Consider the following 18,974-nt stretch of genomic DNA (forward strand, 5'->3'; position numbering starts at 1 on the left):
TTTTAACATTTTCCAGAAGTTTAAGATAGAGATAAGTATTATTTACAAGATTTAGGGGGGTTGTCAAAAATTGGCAATGGAAATTAAGAGTGAAGGCGTCAAAGAAACATAGCACTAACTTTTGTGTTAGGTAAATTTGGATTTCATTGCTCTACAACTTAATAGTTATGGGTTTAGGGTGAATTACTTTTTTTCTGAATGTCAGTTTCTCTATTGTTATATTATCAGTTTCTCTATTGATGCCTACCTGTCAGCATCGACATGAGTAAGATTAAATGATTTGAGTATATAAAAGTGTTAGGCACATGGTCTTGATAGATTAAATAGAGAAGGTAGCCAGAGACTGGGATGGCAGGACACACACAGGCTTTATTGGAAGGAAGAGTACCCCTGCTGGTTGCTTCCACAGAGAGGGGGGGAAGTGAGCAAGCACGGGAGGTACAAGCACCTTTAAGGATAGGGGGCGGGGCTTAGGGCACTCAGCATACGCTGATTGGTGATTAGGGACCTAGGGACTTAGGAATCAGGGGGCTTAGGGTATTTCGCAGGTGCTGATTGGTGGTTCAGAGCTCAGGAATGTCTGGCCGCAGGTGGGGTTTACGTCTGTCTATCAACTGGAGGAAGGGAGGATCTATCAGGTCTGATATCTGCAGGTAGTTTTATAAAATGATAATAATTATAACTGTTGATAATAAGTGTCACATTCTGCATGCTGATTGGGAAAACACACATCAATATGAGTAAAAAAACCCAACATTTACCTTCAAGGGACTCACAGAGTGATAACTATTAAAAAAATATAAATGAAATGTAGAGAAAGCTTACCTGGGCTAGGTAGGTCAAAGGCACCCATTCCTGAAGAACTGAGAGTTAAAAAGAAACCTGAAGGATCCAAGATGGTGGCCGAGAGGACAGCAGAGAGGAAGAGAGTGAGTGAAGGAAAGGGGAGTGTGTGGGTGTGTGGGGCTTGTCTGTGTGTGTGAGTGGGGGACAGTTATATTCCGCAGGACTTTTAGGGGCTAGCAGACCAGTCCCCACTAGCTGAGTGGCCTCTGCTACCACTGCAATCTCTCCTCGGGTGGCCGGCTCTGCTGCAGTGACTGCACCATCTTGAAGGGGAGAGCAGCTGTGACTGGGAGCCCAGCCTCACCTCTAACCTAGGCAACTTCAGACACTCCCCGGGAACCTACAGCTACACTGGCCAGGGACCTGCTACCTCTGCTGTAAAACTATGAACATCCAGACTCCAGCCACCCTAGCTGCGGGTGCCTAAAATGCTTGTCCAGGAGGAGAAAAGGTGGCATCCAAATAGGCAGATGGGTCCTGCACCTTCTCACGGAGCAGATAGAAGAAACTGCTAACTCTAATAATATCCACCTAGAATTGGCGAAATCAAAACAGCTGGTGGGACAATCCAGGGTTGGGAAGGACGGGGGATGCCTTGAGAACAGTAGGATGGGGTTCTAGGCTGGAGAGAGAAAGGTGCAACCAGGACTAGAGGATCAGAAGGAAGCTCTGCTGCACCAAATCCACCCACTGTGAGGACACCTGTAACACTGACTGTGGAAGGAGATGCACAGGGCTGCTGGCAGTGGGGGACCCTAGATCTAAGTCCACAGCCATGGAGGCTGCACCAGAAAGGCAGGCTGAAGTTCTTCACCGGCCATGAAGTCCTGGGGGGAGGGAAATGCGCAGTGGCGTATTTGCTCTGTCTTTATATTTTCATTGCTTTTACTTGATAAACACAATACATAAGATATTTCAATTACAAACACCATGGCTGCAGTGCAAGGGAAGGTGGTTTTTGTGGAAACTGGGGAGCATAATAGGGAGAGATGAGCAGGAAGCCAGTTCTGGAACAGTCTAATCCCTCCAACCCTAAACAGCCATTTTTCTTCAAAAGACCGGGCTCCTCCTAGCAGTGCAGCTGCACCCAGCCTTGAGCTCAGCAGGGAAACAAGGATTCTGAATACACCCAGGGAGCTCTTGGGGACTGGGTTGAAGGGCCATTTGGTCCTAGAAACTAATACAGCAACACTGCCACCTAGAGCCCATGTGAGAAATAGACGCTTGTGTAAATACCATTGAAAGCAGGCGGAAAAACAAAGCAGGCAGTTTGACCTGCCTGGGTGAAACCAAGGCTGTAGAGTCTGATACAGAGGAGCTGTGGATTGCTGGGAACTTGAACATGGGGCTGACTACCTAACAGGAAACTGATATGTGACAGACACAACAGTAGAGAAGGGTCTTAAACCAGCCCCAATGGGACATTAAAACTCAGATGAAGCAAATGGCACTTCACTACTCACTTAAAAAAATATTTTATTGATTCTTACAGAGAGTAAGAGAGAGGGATAGAGAGTTAGAAATATCGATGAGAGAGAAACATCGATCAGCTGCCTCCTACACACCCCCTACTGGGGATGTGCCCACAACCAAGGTATAATACATGCCCTTGACCGGAATTGAACCTGGGACCTTTCAGTCCGCAGACCGACGCTTCATCCACTGAGCCAAACCGGTTTCGGCCACTACTCACTTTTTTATTTTTATTTTTTATCCTTTACTAAATAAATTAAATTTTTGTTTATTTTTATTTTATTTTATTATTATTATTTAACCTATTATTTCTTTTGGATTACTGTTCTACATAAAGTAAAATTTTATCATTATTTTACTTTATCTCATTTTCCCCCCTTTTTGCCAACCTTTCCTTCCTCACTTCTCCCTTTGTCAGCCTATTTCTCATCTCATGATCCTGTTTAGTTTTTCTCTCTCCTTTCTTTTTATTCCTTGTTAAAAATTAAATCTTCTTTATCTGATTTATTGACACATTACTATTATAGTAGTCTGTTAGCTAACTCATATGTCTAATATCCTCTCCCCTGCTCCAAGCCTTTGCATCCTTCTCTTTTCTCTTTTATAATAGCCAATTTCTTTCTTTATTTTCCTGTTGCTGTTTGTTTTGAATTTGTTTTTATTTTAGGCTTTTGTTTTACCTCTCCTCACTTGCTCTCTTCTTCTACTAATAATGAGTTTCACTCAACAAACTCAGGACTATCTGCTCTACTCTATTCTCCTTTTCCAAAAATACATGAATATGTAGATAGATAAATTAAAGAAAGGGGAAACATTTTTTCACATATATATATGTATATACATATGCATATATACTATATATATAAACATATATATGTTATTTTAAAAATTAATTATTTTTATTGAGTATTTTGTTTTTTACTTTTCTTCTTATAAACTCATTATCTTACTACTTCCTCCATATTGAATAATGGCAATTCCCCCATTCATTCAATTTCTGTACCTTACCTTCTGGAAATAAGCTCTGCCTCCTCAGATTCAGTAGGTATCCCCCCCCCCCCCCATTTTTTTCTGGGTGATTCTTGCTTGCATTTTTTGGTTAATTGTTTTATCTCCATATTCTTTTATTTTTTCCCCATTCTTTTTATTTTCTCTTATCCTTTTTCTTTTCTAAATATTATTTTTGCAATCATTTCTCTAAACTAATTATTTTTACTCTGGTGGTCACTTTTATTTGGGAATCATCGGTGATGTGAATATATACATATTTTGTTCCCTATGTGTATGTCTTGTCAAGTTGTATTTTGTGAATTTTGGTCATTGTGGTAAAGAGTGAGCCACATAACCGACACCCTGAGAGGAGCAAAAATGGGAAGACAAAGAACAATCCCCATACAAAAGAAAAGGAGGAATCACCAGATAAGGAAGTAAATGAAATAGAGGCAAGCAATTTGTCAGAGAAAGAATTCAGAGCTAAAAAGGATGTTAAAAAGGATGGAAGACAAATTAAACATGTGTAGGAATTAAGAGAAAATGAAGAAATAGGGAGGAAATAAAGAATGTCAGCTGAAATAAAGAACACAATAGAAAGAATCTACAGTAGACAAGAATAAGCTGAGGACCACATCAGCAAGCTAGAAGACAAGGTAGAAAAGCACCCACCCAGAGCCACAACTAAAAACAAACAAACAACAAAAACAAAACAAAACAAACAAAAAAACCTTAAAAAGCAGGAGGAAAGCCTAATGGAGCTTTATTTTTATTTTTTTAAATCAATATATTTTATTGATTTTTTACAGAGAGGAAGAGAGAGGGATAGAGAGTTAGAAACATTGATGAGAGAGAATCATTGATCAACTGCCTCCTGCACCAACCCTACTGAGGATGTGCCCGCAACCAAGGTATATGCCCTTGACCGGAATCGAACCCGGGACCTTTTAGTCTGCAGGCCAATGCTCTATCCACTGAGCCAAACCAGTTTCGGCCTAATGGAGCTTTGGACCAATTCAAAATGAAACAACATCTGCATAATAAGGGTGCCAGGAGAAGAGGAAATTGAGCAAGGAATAGAAAACCTGTTTGAAGAAATAATGACAGAAAACTTCACTGATATTGGGAAGAAAAAACACACAAGTCCAAGAAGCTCACAGAGACCCAAACAAGATGAACCCAAAAAGACTAACACCAAGACACATCATAATTAAGTTGGCAAACATGAACGACAAAGTAAGAATCTTAAAGGTAGTCAGAGAGAGACAGAAAACTACATATAATGGATCCTCCATTAGACTATCAACTGCTTTCTCAACAGAAACATATCAGATCAGAAAGGAATGGAATGAAATATACAAAGTGATGCAAAGGAAGTGTCTGAATCCAAGAATATTATACCCAGCAAGGCTATCATTCAAAATTGAAAGTGAAATCAGGAGTTTCACAGACAAAAAAGGGCTAAGGAAGCTTATTACCACCAAGCCAGCAATTCAATAAATGCTAAAGGGGCTGCTATAAAAAGAAGAAATAGGAAGGGAAGAAGGAACACTGCATAAAGAATAAAAATGGCAACAAACAAGTACCTATCAGTGATAACCTTAAATGTAAATGGATTAAATGCTCCACTCAAAAGACATAGGTAAGTGAATCGATAAGAAAACAAGACCCATATATCTGCAGACTATAAGACACCCACCACAGGATAAAGGACTCAAACAAACTGATAGTGAAGGGATGGAAAAAATATTTTCAGGCAAATGGAACTGAAAATAAAAGCTGGAATAGTAATACTTACATCTGATAAATTAGACCTCAAAACAAAGACCATCATAAGAGATAAGGAAGGCCACTTCGTAATACTAAAGGGAGCAATCAACGCAGGGGTCCTCAAACTTTTTAAAGTGGGGGCCAGATCACGGTCCCTCAGAGAGCTGGAGGGCCGGACTATATGAACTACTAATTCCTACTGTAACACCTCGGCTGCGCTCACTGCCCAAAAAACCTGGCGGGCAGGATCAGACTCCTCTGCGGGCCGCATGTGGCCCGAGGGCCGTAGTTTGAAGACCCCTGAAAGAGGATATAACTCTGATAAACATATACACACCCAAATACATAAACTTCTGGAAAATATCCAGGGAGATATTGACAGCAATACGGTCATAGTAGGGGACTGTAATACCTGTTGACACCACTGGATAAATCCTCTAAATAAAAAAAATCAGCAAAGAAACAGCAATCTTAAATGACTCACTAGATCAGATGGAATTAGTTGACATCTTCAGAACATTTCACCCAAAATCTACAGAATATACATTCTTCTTAAGTGCACACGGGACATTTTCAAAGACAGACCACAGGCAAAGTCTCTTCTAATTCAAGAATATAGAAATCATACCAAGTATCTTCTCAGATCACAGTGGCATGAAATTAGAAATCAACTACAATAAAAACAATAAAAAACATCAAACACTTGGAGGCTACATGATATTAAACAATGCTTGGGTTACCAATGGCATCAAGAAGAAATAAAAAGCATCTTGGTAACAAATTACAAAGAAAATACAACAATCCAAAATATATGGGACACAGTGAAAGCAATTTATAGATTTAATGCAATCCCAATTAAAATACCAACAGCACATTTCATAGACCTATAACAAACTCTCCAAAACTTCATCCGGAATAAAAACAAAAACAAAAACAAAAAACAAAACAAAACAAAACAAAAACAGAATAGCCACAGCAATCCTGAGAAAGAAGAACAAAGTTGGAGGGATCACAATACCAAATATCAAGTTATATAACAAAGCCATGGTTCTCAAAACTGCTTGGCATTGGCACAAGAACAGACATATAGACCAATGGAACAGGACCGAAAACCCAGAAATAGACTCAAGCCATTATGTTCAATTAATATTTGACAAAGGAGGCAAGAGCATAAAATGGAGTCAAGACAGTCTCTTCAATAAATAGTGCTGGGGAAATTGGTTAGACATGGGGAAAAAATGAAATCAGATCACCAAATTACAACATACACAAAAATGAACTCAAATGGTTAAAGGACTCAAATGTAAGTTGGGAAACCATAGAAATTTTAGAAGACTCCATAAACAGCAAACTATCAGACATATGTCGTAGCAGTACCATTACTGATACATCTCCTAGAACAATGGAAACTAAAGAGAAAATAAACCAATAGGACTACATAAAAATAAAGCCTCTACACAGCAAAAGAAACCATCAATAAAATAACAAGTAAGTCCACTGCATGGGAGAACATATTTGCCAACATTACCTCATATAAGATTTGAATCTCCAACATTTACAGGGAACTCATACAACTTAACAAAAGGGAGATAAACAATCCAATAAAAAATGGGCATACAACCTAAATAGACACTTTTCAAAAGAGAACATATAGAAGACACTTTTCAAAAGAGAACATATTGAAGGCTTAAGGACATATGAAAACATGCTCAAAGTCACTAATTATCCAAAAGATGCAAATCAAAACAACAATGAGGTACCATCTCACACCTGTCAGAATGGCTATCATCAACAAACAAATGACAAGTGCTGGTGAGGTTGTGAAGAAAAAAAACCCCTCATGCACTACTGGTGGGAATTCAGACTGTTGCAGCCACTGTGGAAAACTGTATGGAAGTTCCTCAACAACTAAAAATGGAACTCTCATTTGACTCAGTAATCCCACTTCTCGGATTATATCCCAAGAAAGCAGATACACCAATAAGAAAGGATATATGCACCCCTAAGTGCATAGCAGCACAATTTACAATAGCTAAGATTTGGAAACAGCCCCTAAGTGCACATCAGCAGATGAGTGGATTAGAAAACTGTGGTACATCTACACAATGGAATACTCTGCTTCTATGAAAAAGCATGAACTTTAACCATCTGCAACAGCATAGATGGAAGTGAAGAACATTTTGCTAAGTGAAATAAGCCAGTCAGAGAACGATAAATATCACATGATCTCACTCTTATTTGGAATATAATAAACAACATAAACTGATGAACAAAAATAGGCCCAGAGACAAGGTAACACTGAACAGACCATCTATCCTCAGAGAGAAGTTGGAGGAGGTGGGGGGTTAGAGATCAACCATGGGACTTGTATGCATGCATATTAGCAAAAACAATGGAAATGGACACTAGGGCAGTGGGGGCTTGTCCAGGGGGTTGGAAGTGGAGGAATGGGGTCAACCCAGGAAAAGGGAGACATATGTAATACTTAAAATAATAAAAAAGAAAGACAAAAAACCTGAAGAACATACAGTCTGTCAGAAAATAATAACAATAAAGGAATTTTAGATAGGAACAATGAAGCCACATGGTAATTGGAGCTCTGGAAGAGAGTGTAGGTATAAAAGCTGGAAAAGTAAACAGGGTAAAGTACATAGACCTTCAGGTTTCACTGTAGATTTTGATTTTTCGTATTTTTTAGTTTTTTTTTCTGGTCCTGTATAAATGTGCAAAATCTAACTTGCAGATTTGCTTTTAAGATTACTTAAGCACAGATGTTGCCTAAGAGCATCTTTCACTTACAAGCCACTTAATAAATTATTCTTCTTATTAATCAAGGTATGATTAGAAGTCATTGAAAAATTTAATAAGTTTGTGTGAAAGATGGATCAATCTAACATATCTAGTGAATTTGACATGAGACAAGCTTGAAAGCAGCTGCAGCAATCCAAGTGAAAGGCAGAGACAGGGGGTGAGTAGAAATTGTATCAACTATATATAGGGTGATGAAGGCAAAGGAGATAGGGTACGACTGATGAAGGAGTTTAAGTTAGGAACAAATTGAGATATCCATATTTTTTAATAGTCCTCAGTGGTGGCAATGGCAGAAAACTTACTTTTTTACAATTGTTTTTATTATCTTTCTGGCAACCTGTGTGGGATTGAGACATTTTCTTATTTTACTGTCAGCCATTCCCTTGGTTTCAAGCTAAATTAATATACTATCTATACTAATAGAGTAAGATGCAAATTGACTGTACCTTTGTGACGCCCACCAGCCAATAAGGGGTGAGTGTGCAAATTAACCCAACAAAGATGGTGGGTTAATTTGCATATGCAAGCACTGAGTGGCCAGGGGTGGGGTGGGATGCTTGCGTCATTGGTGATGATGCAGGTGTTCTGTACCACCCCAGCTGCTCTGGGCCTCTGGGCATCATGTAAGGTGAAAAGGTGGCTCGGGCTATAGCAAAGGTGGTGTTGGCAGCCAGGGGAAGGAAGGCACATTCTTGCATGAATCTTCATGCATTGGGTCTCTAGTTTCTTATAAGAGGATATTTTTGACAACCTAACATAAATTTATTGGTATGGCTTAGATAATTTTATTAACCAACTAGAAGCCTGATTAATGAAATTCATGCATGGGTAAGGTCCCTATGCCTGACTGGCAATCAGGGCCAATCTGTGGGGTGACTGGCAAGGCGATCAGGGTGTCCCTGCTGGCACCCACTTTGGCTGGCCTGGTGCCACCTGCTCGCCATCCCTAACACCCACCACCATGTCTGTCACCTTCCTCTGCAGGAGGTGACCCGCAGGGTGATCTGGGCTCCCACTGGCACCTGTTTTGGCTGGCCTGGGGCCTGCGGACTGGGGGCAGCTCCTGTGTTGAGCATCTGGTCAGTGAGCATTATAGCAACTGGTTGTTTCACAGGTAGTTGTGCAGTTCAGTCAATTTGCATATTAGGCTTTTATTATATAGGGTGGCACACCTATAATTTAAAAAATAAAAATGAAAAAAATAGAATTAACCTATTCTATGGAATATTTTTGATAATTACTTTGAAATATTATTAGTTATAAAAAAGTTTTATTGATCACTATAGCCCAAAGTATCAATTAGTTAGAAATTTTGTTTATGCTTCTCAATCTACTTTAGAATTTTGTATTTGGATTTAAAATCATTCTAAAGATTGTGGCAGACACTTGTGAGATTGAGAAAATTATTTCTAAAGAAGGTATAATTTTTCTTGTCCTTTGTGTATGTGAATTATTTATTTTTCAATTGTGCAAATAATACATGAACACATGGTCCTTGTAGAAATATTCAAACCACATAGAAATATTGGAAGTAAAAAGTAAAATTACCCGTTCACCTTCCATGTGCCATCTACTACCAGAAGAAACCATTATTTTTTACTTATTTTATTATTTTTTAAAATATATTTTATTGATTTTACATAGTGAGGAATTGAGAGTGATAGAGAGTTACAAACGTCGATGAGAGAGAAACATCAACCAGCTGCCTCTTGCACACCCCCCACTGGGGATGTGCCCGCAACCAATGTATATGCCCTTGACCGGAATCGAACCCGGGACCTTTCAGTCCACAGGCCGACGCTCTATTCACTGACCCAAACCGGTTTCGGCAGAAGAAACCATTATTAACAGTTTGATTTATATCCTTTTCCACAACATAATTACATATATTAGTTCAATTAAAAGAGAAAAAGCCAGTTATAGCAGGAAAGTTAAGCATAGTCTTTGATGCCAGACTTCCTGTATCTAAACCCAGACTCTATACCACTTACAACTCTAAGTTTTGGACATCCTATCTAACTTCTCTGTTTTTCAGTTTCCTTGTATGTAAAACGGCAATTATAATATCTGTTTCATAGAGATGTTATGAAGATTACATCTGTTTAGTACATGTGAAATCTGTAGAAAAGTGCCTGGCACATATTACATGCTCGATAGATGATGCAATCATACTGAATATGTTGTGTGCAACTCACATTCCATCAGTACACATTAAAGTAATACAGTGTAGTAATTAAGAGCATGAGTTCTCCATTCAATTGCCTGATTCATGTAATAGTCCCACCATTTCCTTGCTTTCAACAAGTATAGAACCTTTCTTTGTATTTTTTTTTTTTGTTACATGGAGATAATAGCTTCTGTCTTTTCTTTTTTATTGGATTGTGTGTTTGTAGTAATTACTTAATAGATGTTTATTACCATTCCATTATTAAAAATCCTTAGTTTTATATTTAATGGAATAGATGTATCATAATTTGTCTAACCATTATATTCTTGATGGCTGTTTGAGTTATTTTAAATTAATAATTGTTACAAAATATGCTGGTTTCCACACTGCTTTTGTTTTAACTTAATTTTTTAAAAATAACTTTGTTTCTGTCTTTGCTTGAATAACAACAACAAAAAAAACTATTGCTGTTAACATTTCCCACAGTCATTTTCATTTGCATATTGAATGAAAACTTTCAAGATCCTCTTTTGGTTTTGATCTTCATCATCATACCATACATGAGATTAGCCCACATCATTTTCCTGTTAGTTTGGTTCAGTCCCAGGGCATGAATGGAAAGCAGAACCATTTCATTTTGTGTGGTTGAACTTCTCATTCCGAGGTGCAAACCAAAAGCTAAGAAACAAAGAAGCCAAAAGGAGTTTTTCCTGTGTTTGGAGTGTTGGAATCTCAGAAGACTGAATCTTTAGGCATCTTGATATTTGGCAAAGGTAAATCTAAATTATTATATCTTTTGTGTTGTATTGTTTGACTTCCCCCCCCCCCAAATATTTAAAGGCAAATAAGTACGTTTTCTGGAAACATTTATAGACCTATAAAAGGAAGATTGCGTCTTGAATCAAGTCTCTTTTTTCTCTTCTCACACTTGTAGAATTTATAGAGAAAATTGAGATACTTAAAGTTGAATGCCAAACCATGTAAAAGACTGAATTAAGTGCTTTGACAAATAAGATTTAAGTAAAAAAGAAGGGAATGAAAAGAAGGGAGAAAGGAAGGAAGGAACGGAGGGAGGGAGGGAAGAAGGGAGGAAGAGAGAGGGAAGGAGGGAAGGAGAAGGGAGAAAGAGAAGGAAGGAAAGAAAGGGAAAGACAAAAAAATGGATGGTAGTGAATTTGGCAAAATAATTTTATTTATTTATTTATTTATTTATTTATTGATTGATTGATTGATTGTTTTAGCTGTTTTTAAGTGTATAGTTCAGGGGCATTAAGTATTTTCATGTTGTTGTGCAACCATTACCATTATAATTCCAGAAATTTTTCATCTTGCAAAACTAAAACACTGCCCATTAAACACTAATTCCCTGTTCCTTTCTACCCCCAGACCCTGACAATCTCTTTTCCACTTTCCATCTCTATGAATTTCTATTTCAAGTTGGAATATTTAAAAGTAAGTGGCTGTATTTATATTTTAAATCTGAAAGTATTCGTGAGTTTAAATTATGTATAAGTAAATATTCATTCTTTGTACACATGTTAAGGCATAGTAATTTTTTTCAATGTGTGATTCAAATTACAGTAATTAAAACACAGTTAAATTAAGACCAAGGTCTTGATAGCAAGCTTGATCTTAAGTAGACTATTTGAAGGGCCAAAGGGGGACAACTACAACAGTGTCAACATCAAAAATTATTTTAAAAAAAGAAAGGGTTAGGTGCATTAATAACTCTAAAATAAATCATTTGTGACAGCTGAATGTATATATATGTGTGTGTGTGTGTGTATGTGTGTGTGTATGTGTGTGTGTGTGTGTGTGTGTGTGTGTGTGTAATTAAACATTTGTATAAGTTTGTACTTTTGTATTGTCTGATGTACCGTATGTATTTTTTATGGAAAATTACATTATAAAACATTGAACAGGTTCTGGAACAAATATAAATATGCAAGCTGGCCTTTTTATGCTTCTTCAAGTTATAAAAATTTCTGGTATCATTCCATGACTTTGTTTATTCGTTCAACTTCTCCTGTCTTCTCTTTGCTCTCTCTTTTTCTCTAAGGGACAAGACGGAAGGCTAAACTTGCTTAATACGACAAGACGGAAATTTTCTGCTGGCCTAGTTTTCTGTAACTTCCCCCTATGACTACACTATGCATAGGACCTAGGCATAATTGTGTTGTTACTAACCTGTCACTTAAGACAGCATCAAATGGTTTAGTGTGATTTAGTCACTCATTCTCTCTTTCTCAATAACTTAATACGTAGTCATTATCATGGGTTGTTATTAATATGGGACACCAAGTAATGCTTTTGAATTGTGTTTTTGAGAACTCTTGGCCTTGTATCCAGCTACTTGTAGATTAAAACCCATAACCTACATTATTTTTACACACTTCCTTCTGGTTTCACTCTGACCCCAGCTTGCAAGCGATGTACCCACTGTACGTGTTTGGTTGTATGATTCTTTAGCTCCAGCAGATCCAGTCATTTGCAGAAAAAAAGAGGAAATAAAGATGATGCATAAGTTTGTACTTTTAAAAACACTTGCATGTACATCATATAATATCCTGAAAACAATTCTGTGAAGAAAGCAGGGGAGTATTATTACCATTTAATTGATAGGAAATTGAGACCCAGGAATGATAAATAAATTATCTGATATTAAAAAGTTAGGGGAGGGTGGGGGGTAAGAGATAAACCAAAGGACTTATATTCATGCATATAAGCATAACCAATGGACACATTCAGTAGGGGGGTGAGGGCATGTGCTGGGGGGTGGGAGGGGCCGGCGAGAGGTCAATTGGGGAAAAAGGAGACATATGTAATACTTTAAACCAGTGTTTCCCAAACTTATCTCATAATGAGAATCACCTGGTGGAGTTGTTAAACTACAGATTCCTGAATCCCAACTAAGAAGTGCTAAACTAGAATTTTTGGGAACACATAGGTAAAAATGTATACTTAACTAGTGCTCTAAGACAGAGCCAAATATCTAAGAGATAAGTTAAGTATACAATTTTACCTATATGTTCCCCAAAATTCTAGTTTAGCATTTCTTAGTTGGGATTCAGGAATCTGTAGTTTAACAACTCCACCAGGTGATTCTCATCATGAGAGAAGTTTGGGAAACACTGCTTTAAACAATAAATAATTTAAATTTAAAAAAGTAATAGCCTAATTTGAACCCAAATCTTCTTATTCCCGGACCTATTCTCTGTCTTTTGAGTAACACTACCTCCCTAAATCACTTGTGTTTCATGTAGAAGAAACATCTTAATTTGACATTTTAATATATATTGCCTTAATGGGTTCTTTTATAATTTACAGGAATATACTACACTCTTCTGTATAGAAATCTTGACTAATAAAATGCTCGGAGAAGCTTTCCTACTTGAACTCCTATACAAAGAACAGAAATATACAACAGTTTGTAAACCACTTACATGTAAGAAGACCTCAAATGATGAAAAGGAAACTTGGAAAAAGCAGCTTTTAGATATAGAAGACAATTCACTTTCTCCTGATAAAATAGAAAATCAACAAAAGGTTGAGAAAGAAAGTTCAACAAAGCAAATGAATGATACAAGTAAAATAGAATTTGTGGATGAAATAACTGTACCAAAATACAAAAGTGCATCCTGTCCAGGAAATCTGTCTGTTGCGCTGCCCATTCCAAAAAGAGAACAACGTGATGAAAGACAACTGGATTTATACCAATCTTGGTCATGTACAAGTATTTGCCAGAATTATCCTGACCTACAGATTGGAGGAGACCAAGTGGGCAACATGTATGATTCAGGCTGCATTGTGGAACAGATACGTGATGATGCTTTTAATGGTCCCCTTTTATTTTCAGTGGATATACCATTGGGCCATTCTCCTATCATTAAGCCTCTAGAGAAACCACCTGCCTCAAAACTTTTGAATGGGGATGAAATTCGAGAAAAAAGTATGTTGTTTCTTAAGCAGCCCCTCTCTAATTCTATGCTTAATAAGTATATGGAAAACAAGCTGGATGAACTCTACAAACAATTTTTGGAAGAAAATCTCACTAAGTGCCTCTCTATAACCAACCTTATGGCTTCTAATTTGCTAATGAATAATGTAAACCAGTTTAGCCTTCAAATCTCTCAAGAACAGAACATAGAGGCTTCAAAAGTCCGGGAAGCTCTCCTACATTCTTTTTCAAGATGTAATCTCTATAACATTTCTCATGGAAACAGTTCTGAATTTAGCACTCCTAACCTACAAATATCAAACCAGAGAAGTAGGGAATTTGTATCAAATGTAATATAAAAACTAATCATAGGTTCCTTACAAGAGACTGGTGTAATAATAGTTTTCTCTGCTTTATCATGTCACATCAGGCCTCCTGGGCTATGGTTATTAAACTTTTTTGAGAAATTATTTGGCCTTGGCATGGTAGGTCAATTGGTTAGAGAACCATCCTTAAACGCCAAGGATTTGGGTTGGATTCCAAGGTCAGGGCACGAATCTCTCTCTCTTTCTCTCTCTCTCTCTCTTTCTCTCTCTCTCTCTCTCTCTCTCTCTCTCTCTCTCTCTCTCTCTCTCTCTCTCTCTTTCTCTCTCTCTCTCTCTCTTTCTCACTAAAATCAATGAATAGAAAACAGAAAAGATCTCATCAATGGTATATCTGTATTATTTTATGAGACAATTTTAAGGATTAAGTTATAATAATGACCATTTTTAAAAAATTATTTTGACATCTTTAATGATTGCCACATTGATTTTTGTAAATTCTGTATGGCTTGTTTATTTAATTGCCACTGGAACCCCAAATTGATTATCTCACTCTCACTCATCAGCTTTATTTACCACAAAAGTGGTACAAAACTGAGATGAGGAAAGGATTATTGCTTTCAGCTACTGAAAGGACCACTAGAAATGATATCATACAGAAGCATTTATTTGCCACAAAACAATTGTGCTTAATTATTCTTTATTTTATTTTAACATACATACATATATTTTGACACTGACAGTAAGAATAGCCTAAAGGAAATTCTTTAAACTAAAGTTGGATTTTTAAAAATTTTTTTTATTGATTATGGTATCACATAATTGTCTTCATCTCCCCATTCCCATCCCAAAACCCTCCCCACCCATGCCCCCACCCCCCGGTTGTCCGTGACCACTGGTTAGGTTTATATGCATGCATACAAGTCCTTTGGTTGATCTTTCCCCTTTCCCCCCACCCTCCTCTACCTTCCCTCTGAGGTTTGACAGTCTGATCAATGCTTCCCTGTCTTTGGGTCTGTTTTTGTTAATCAGTTTATGTTGTTCATAATTTCCCCTAGATGCATGAGATCTTGTGATACAAGAAATACACTTATAGGAACCGAAAATGAGACAAGCCATAATGGTTATACTAAGAGGCAAATGAATCAGTCTGTAGTGAGTTTCTTTCTGGGCCAACAGTTCTTTTGAGTTCCAACTTTAATGTCAAACAGTTCCTTATGTGTACATGTCAGCAAAAATGGTATTGGAAAAATATGGAAGAAAGGCTTAAGAAAAATATAGAATTTGATATTGAAATTTCCAATTGAAATCTGGTGTTTTCTATACTTACCTGGCAGGGGAGATACCATGATCATGAAGATGGTTGTCCCAGGGTGAGGTTTATTCATTGCACTCCAGATGTGCTGACCCCTGCGATTTTCCCAAATGTGGGAAACTTGACTGCATAATTTGTAGTAGTGGGGGACTGAGTTTGTGATCTCCCCTGAGCCGGGGGAGGGAGCACAGAGGTGGGGAGAAACCTGGTGCTTTCTAACTTTCCTGAGGCAGGCATCAACTTTTTTTTTTTATATCATTATGTATGCATGGTGTTTTTAAGGGTTGAGAGGAAGGAAAATATACAGGTAAATAGGACAAAATACATATAAAAATGAAGAGATTCTCTTGGCAATTTTGACACTTCTCAGATTATCCTCAATCAAGATCTCAGTTAAGGATAAAAGTCATCAGTATGTTATGGTGATTTTGAAATCTAAACTATGTAAATTAATTTTAAAATATACCCCAAATAATGTTGTTTTATTGCAGACTTGGAAACAAAACTCTACACTTAACAGCTTATACTTCTCCTAGATATAGTAAAATGATTGGCATGCACTTTTACTTGTAAAATAAGATTTTATGTATCAATATTTGTTATAGAATTATTATGATTGCATTACATATTAATAAGATTTGTGCATTAGTGATCAAATGGATTTTTTATACATACACAGTTACGTATATGTGAAAATCCATCATAAACAAAATTATATTTGAAAGCAAAAATAAATTGATGATGGGAAAAAATGTTTTCATATGTTAAAATCAAGATAACTGTCATTTGGAAATGTTTATTGGGAATTTAGGACTTTGATTCTCCAATCATGTTGTTGTGTTCCTTTCCTCAAGGTCTAGTAAAATTTATTAAAATGTTCTCATTATTTCCACTGATTTTATAATTATTATAGTGTAATTGTATAGCATCATTTGTCACAATTTTATGAAATAGCCTTTAAATAATTATATTTAAGAACATATATATAAAATGATGAAAATCAAATTACAGTATATTGACATCAATTACAAATACTGAAATATTGTTATAGGCAGCTAATTCTTTGAAGTGTTCTGCTATTTTTTTTTAAAGATGAGAAATTTGTAGATTACAGAATTGCAATGTAGTTCCGGTTTTTACTTCCCAAAATGAATAGAGGCACTTTATCATGAGACTTAAATTGTCATAAGACCTTGGTTTCATTTGACAGTAACTGAAGTTCATAGATTAGCTATTTCCTGAAATTTATTTATCTCTACAGTTGTAAACTGGACTTATATCCAAATAGAATTTATGTAAATGAAAAGGTTTAAGAAACAGCTCAGGACTCTGATGACTTATGGTTCTGCCCCTCTCCTTTGAGGGTTCAACACCACTTTAGTGACACTATTTAATTGTAGAGCACCCTTGTATTCTTTTCCTTAGGTGAGGCTTAGGAATTTATATCTAAGGGTTCAACTAATATAGGAACAGCTTGAATCTAGAGCATACCTACAAGGCTAATTCAAGATCAGAATGAATTTTCAGAGCTTTCTATCCTCTAGATAGATGTATCCTCAAGACACTCCAGGTACTCAGATAAACTGACTGGCTACTTGTTCATGAAACAAATATTTATTGAACACTGTGATAAGTGAGAGAGATAAATGGTGAACAAAATTGATGCAGTTTCTGCTTTTCATTTAGATGACAGTCCAGCTGATTTAGAATCAAAGAGCAAAAGTAAATGATCACAATCTAATTTTAGAACCTTATGAACATATAGCACTAGATAACTTATGTTGATAGTTCTGCCAGCTTAGCCTATTAATAATCTAGTCTAAGTCTTGTATCCAGGACCACATTTTGGTTGCCATTCCAGCATACCTCTAATAATTACCAAACACGCTGAAATATCTCCTTGACAATTGGTATGAAGCTGCTTTCCTCAACTTTCCAAGTTCTCCCACCATGGATATCTTGGTCATTCTGACTCTTTCTCTGGGAACCTTGTATCTTCTTATCATCCAGCAACTGAACATACAAATGGGGCTTTAGTACCCAACTCCAATTCTACGTAGGGCACTCCTTTTCTATATGAGCTGTTAAATATTTTGACTATCATTTCTGCTTTTATCTACTTCAGTATTGAGATTTCAATTCCAAAACCCTGTTAACTAATACTACTGTTCCTAAACTTTGGCCCTGCTTTTCTTGCAGCTACTAAGTAAATGAAGATGTATTCATGAACAACAAATATGTGATTGCACTTTCCTCACTGTCTCTTTCTTTGATTCTCTCTTGCTTTCCTTTGAATCTTTATTGCTGCATTCTTCTTTAAGGCCATTTGCTTCTTGTTAGATTACCTAGATGCATACTAACTTATAGAATTACTAGAGGCCTGGTGCATGAAATTCATGCACAGGGGGTGTACTTCAGCCCAGCCTGCACCCTCTCCAATCTGGGACTCCTCGGCTGATGTCCAACTGCCAGAATCGGGCCTAAACTGTCAGTCTGACATCCCTCTCACAATCCGGGACTGCTGGCTTCTAACTGCTCCCCTGCCAGCCTGATTGATGCCTAACTGCTCCCCTGCTGGCCTGATCACCCCCCAACTGCCCTCCCCTGCTGGCCCAATTGCTCCCAACTGCCCTCCCCTGTCAGCCATCTTGTGGTGGCCATCTTGTGGTAATGTCACATGAGGGTGTGGCACGAGGGCTTCATGCGAGGGCATGACGCCACCTATGCTTTTATTATATAGGATGGCCTATTATCTGTTGACCAAATTGAGTGACTTGAAACACTAAAGAGGACCTCATTTTGGGTGTTGTACCTTGATTACCCTGAATACTCTTTATTATTCCTGTTTTATATGTTGTCTCAGATCTAAAAGCTACTGTTATTGCATTGTGTTTCATAACAAAAGAGTGATTTCTGTTTCAGACACTGAGGAATTATACTGTAAAGCTTAAGTACAAAAAAGATCCATGCCCTGTTTGGTGTGGATCAGTGGATAGAGAGTTGGCCCATGCACCTAAGGTGTTGGTTTGATCCCTAACTCTGGTCGTAGTGGGTGGGGAGGCGACCTGCTTTTCCAATCAATGTGTCTCACATTGTCTCTCTCCCCCACCCTTCCTCCCTTCCACTTTCTCTTAAAGTCAATGGAAAAACTATCCTCAGGTGAGGATTAATAAAATAAAACAGTAAAGTAAAAATAGGTCCATGCCCTGAGAAGATTGGCTATTTATGTGAAGTTCCTTAAATGTCTATTATAGAGATTTATCCATGTAACTGAAGGTTTTATTACCTATTAAATGCCCATCTACCTATAGGTATTATAGAATGCTATTATTAGTCATTGTC

The 18,974-nt window shown here is 37.2% G+C and overlaps 1 protein-coding gene across 2 annotated transcripts; it reads left to right on the plus strand.

The window, feature by feature from the left end:
* The first annotated feature begins 10,663 nt into the window (after window positions 1-10,663).
* Window positions 10,664-14,634, plus strand: LOC311615117 (TLR adapter interacting with SLC15A4 on the lysosome-like). Of its 2 annotated transcripts, XM_084870339.1 has the most exons (3): window positions 10,664-10,830; window positions 11,444-11,509; window positions 13,385-14,634. In XM_084870339.1, exons 2-3 carry the CDS (start codon window positions 11,477-11,479, stop codon window positions 14,351-14,353), a joined length of 1,002 nt encoding a protein of 333 aa, XP_084726465.1. In that variant the 5' UTR covers window positions 10,664-10,830; window positions 11,444-11,476; the 3' UTR covers window positions 14,354-14,634. The 2 variants fall into 2 exon arrangements, with proteins under 2 accessions (XP_084726465.1, XP_084726466.1); XM_084870340.1 differs by lacking the exon at window positions 11,444-11,509.
* The last annotated feature ends 4,340 nt before the right edge of the window (window positions 14,635-18,974 follow it).

Source organism: Pipistrellus hanaki (assembly GCF_964339955.1).
Source record: "Pipistrellus hanaki genome assembly, chromosome: X".
NCBI classification, from domain to species: domain Eukaryota; kingdom Metazoa; phylum Chordata; class Mammalia; order Chiroptera; family Vespertilionidae; genus Pipistrellus; species Pipistrellus hanaki.